At 35.4% G+C, this 3,106-nt stretch overlaps 1 protein-coding gene across 1 annotated transcript; it reads left to right on the top strand.

Moving 5' to 3' along the window:
* Positions 1-425: 425 nt before the first annotated feature.
* On the top strand, positions 426-2,167 carry LOC127939283 (growth/differentiation factor 11-like). The gene is made up of 3 exons (XM_052536115.1): positions 426-447; positions 1,033-1,406; positions 1,586-2,167. The coding sequence occupies exons 1-3, from the start codon at positions 426-428 to the stop codon at positions 1,964-1,966; spliced, it is 777 nt and encodes a 258-aa protein (XP_052392075.1). The 3' UTR covers positions 1,967-2,167.
* The last annotated feature ends 939 nt before the right edge of the window (positions 2,168-3,106 follow it).

Here is a 3,106-nt window from a genome sequence, read left to right on the forward strand (position 1 = left end):
CACACCACGACTCGCTGTCGCCAAACCATCTCCGCTGTCGCAAAACCTCAATTGTGCGCATGCGTCAGTGGAACGAGACGATACGCTTAAATGTTTCCCAGCTTGACTGTTAAAAGCAGATGATTGGCTTTCCAGCGGGAGGGGCTGGACATGTGTATACAAGTGCCATCTTTGCCGTTACGGGTTTTCCTTATATAGTTATATTGAGGATTTAGGAAGTGGCATGTCTCTTATATATCTCTTACAATATTCACCTCTTAATTCTGCACCATTTATTTAATGTAAAATAATACATATATTAGAAATACTTTTATTCTGATTTCATTTTATGCATTATTTGTAAGACACATAATGTATAAAATGAATTGTGCAAGGTTTGTTTTTTGTTTTTTGTCACTGATAGCATAACCAGTAGCCACTATAACATGCATTACCATGTTGTCAGAGGTAATTACTTTAATTTTGGTATTTTTTGGGGTTATGTTTGAATATATATAGAGAATATCAAAGAGTCTGGTAACTAACTGGTGAGCATTCTCCAACTGAGACTTTGATCTCTCTCTGTCTGTCTCTTTAAGTTTTGTGGCTGAATTATTTATTTAATCAAATGTAGTTATAATTATTTATTTTATTTTTCCTAATTTCCTATGGAGGTCATTTTATACCACTAAGAATAAAATTATGACCTTTTTTTTTTGGACTGTTTATTATTTTCCAGTCATATTATTTATTTATTTATTTATTTATTTATTTGTTTTTTTTATTTATTTATTTGTATGTTGAAATTGCAAGTACGATCACTGGTACCAAGTTCCATACCATTCCAATAAAATGTAAACATTTTGGTCACCAGCATCTGAAGACTAGAAAAGGTTAAAGGCATGTGTCCACCACACATTGTTTTCCTGAAGCTTCTTACATCTATATTTCAGTTTTATATTTATATTGTTTTGCTTATATCATACTGTCATACTATTTAACCATTTTAAATGCAATTTCAGTGCATAATAGCATTTTTTTTTTCTCCTTCAGCTGAACCTCTGGTGCAGGTGGATGGGAAACCCAGCTGTTGTTTCTTCAAGTTCAGTCCAAAACTGATGTTTACCAAGGTCCTGAAAGCCCAGCTGTGGGTTTATCTGCAGCCACTACAGCAAACTTCCACTGTTTACCTGCAGATCCTTCGCCTTAAACCTATCACTGAGCAAGGAAGCAGACACATCCGTATCCGGTCACTCAAAATAGAGCTCAGTTCGCAAGCGGGTCATTGGCAGAGCATTGATTTCAAACATGTGCTGCAGAACTGGTTCAAGCAGCCACACACAAACTGGGGCATTGATATAAATGCCTATGATGAGAGTGGCAATGACCTGGCTGTGACGTCTCTGCGGCCTGGAGAGGAAGGACTGGTAAGGACCCTTAGATCTGTTAGACCAAAAAAAATGCTATACCGGAAACAATAATCATTGTACTACTAAAACATATTTAAATTTTTTAGCTTTATGTCAGTTGAGGTGCATTTGAGACTGATGTTTATAGAGGGTACTTGACCCATCTCTGTATGTCTTCTTCCTCCCGTAATCTCCAGCAGCCATTCCTGGAGGTCAAGGTTCTTGAAACAACCAAGCGCTCACGGAGAAATCTGGGTCTTGACTGTGATGAGCATTCCACAGAATCCCGCTGTTGTCGCTACCCGCTCACAGTGGACTTTGAAGCTTTTGGCTGGGATTGGATCATTGCACCCAAACGTTACAAGGCAAACTACTGTTCAGGCCAGTGTGAGTACATGTTCATGCAGAAGTACCCACATACTCATCTGGTTCAGCATGCCAATCCTAGAGGCTCGGCTGGGCCATGCTGCACACCCACAAAGATGTCGCCGATAAACATGCTGTACTTCAATGATAAACAGCAGATAATCCATGGCAAAATCCCTGGAATGGTGGTGGACCGATGTGGCTGTTCATAGAATTATGTGTTTTGGTTGAGCTAAGGGGAAGTGATGGAAGGAGGGTGTTAGTGATGCAAGTCTCTGCAATTTCCTTATATTTTCTTTACATTCCTTGGAAAGAATACTACATAATGTACATAGATCAAAAACACATATATTGTTTCTTTCATAAATCCTAGTAAAACACTTAGGTCCAGGATCCTAATAAATCCTAATTTCTCACTTTACTATTTGAATTTGAATTGTAGTTTTACCAAATATTTGGTTTATAATATATATATATATATATATATATATATATATGTATATATATATATATGCACACACACACAACAAGACATGGTTTCTTTTTTCTTTTCTTTTTCTTTTTTTTTTTTTTTTTTGAGGCATTGCACTGGGTATTTCTCAGATTCAGGTCGAAAATCTCACTCTACATCAAATATATTTCTCATTGTCTGTGATTTTGTTGCTTTATGCAGTATTACACATTCAAAGAAAACTAAAAAAAATATTGATGCTGGAAACTTCACTGGAAAAGAGTTTCAGAATGGAAGATGTATATATAACACTATAAAAAACACTTGTGGAGTTTTAGTGTTTATCTGTCATTTAGGAATGTATACTATTAGTATATATTTTTTAATTATTATTTGCATATACATCTTTCAGTTGTGAGAAAGATTTTGACATTGAGTCCAAAGTGTTTAAGCCAGCATACTAAGACTTATTCTAGGTTCCATACATGCATTTCATTGTACTTTAAAGCTAATATTATGCATTAAAGAAATCATGGCAGGAGATAAATGAACCCCGCACCCTCCACTAAAGCTGCTTCCATTATGTTGCAACATTCCAAATAGTCTAGGCACCCTTTCATGACTTCTTTGATCCTCTTTTTACTCATGAAAATGACAAAGGAAAAGAAAGGAAGACATTTTCATTCTACCACTTTTAGGCAGAAAAGGAACATAACCAATTATTTTAGACACAGGAATTTATGATGTAGTACTGTTCATGTGTTTCAGCATCTGTGATCGACAAAATCATCATAACAAAAAAATAAATGACAAAAATAAATTATTTATTGAAAAATAAAGTGAAAAGAGTGCCTCTCTCTCTCACACACACACAGTAAATTAATTGTAATTTGTGTAAAAA

The sequence above is a fragment of the Carassius gibelio genome, chromosome A2 (assembly GCF_023724105.1).
Source record: "Carassius gibelio isolate Cgi1373 ecotype wild population from Czech Republic chromosome A2, carGib1.2-hapl.c, whole genome shotgun sequence".
Taxonomy (NCBI): domain Eukaryota; kingdom Metazoa; phylum Chordata; class Actinopteri; order Cypriniformes; family Cyprinidae; genus Carassius; species Carassius gibelio.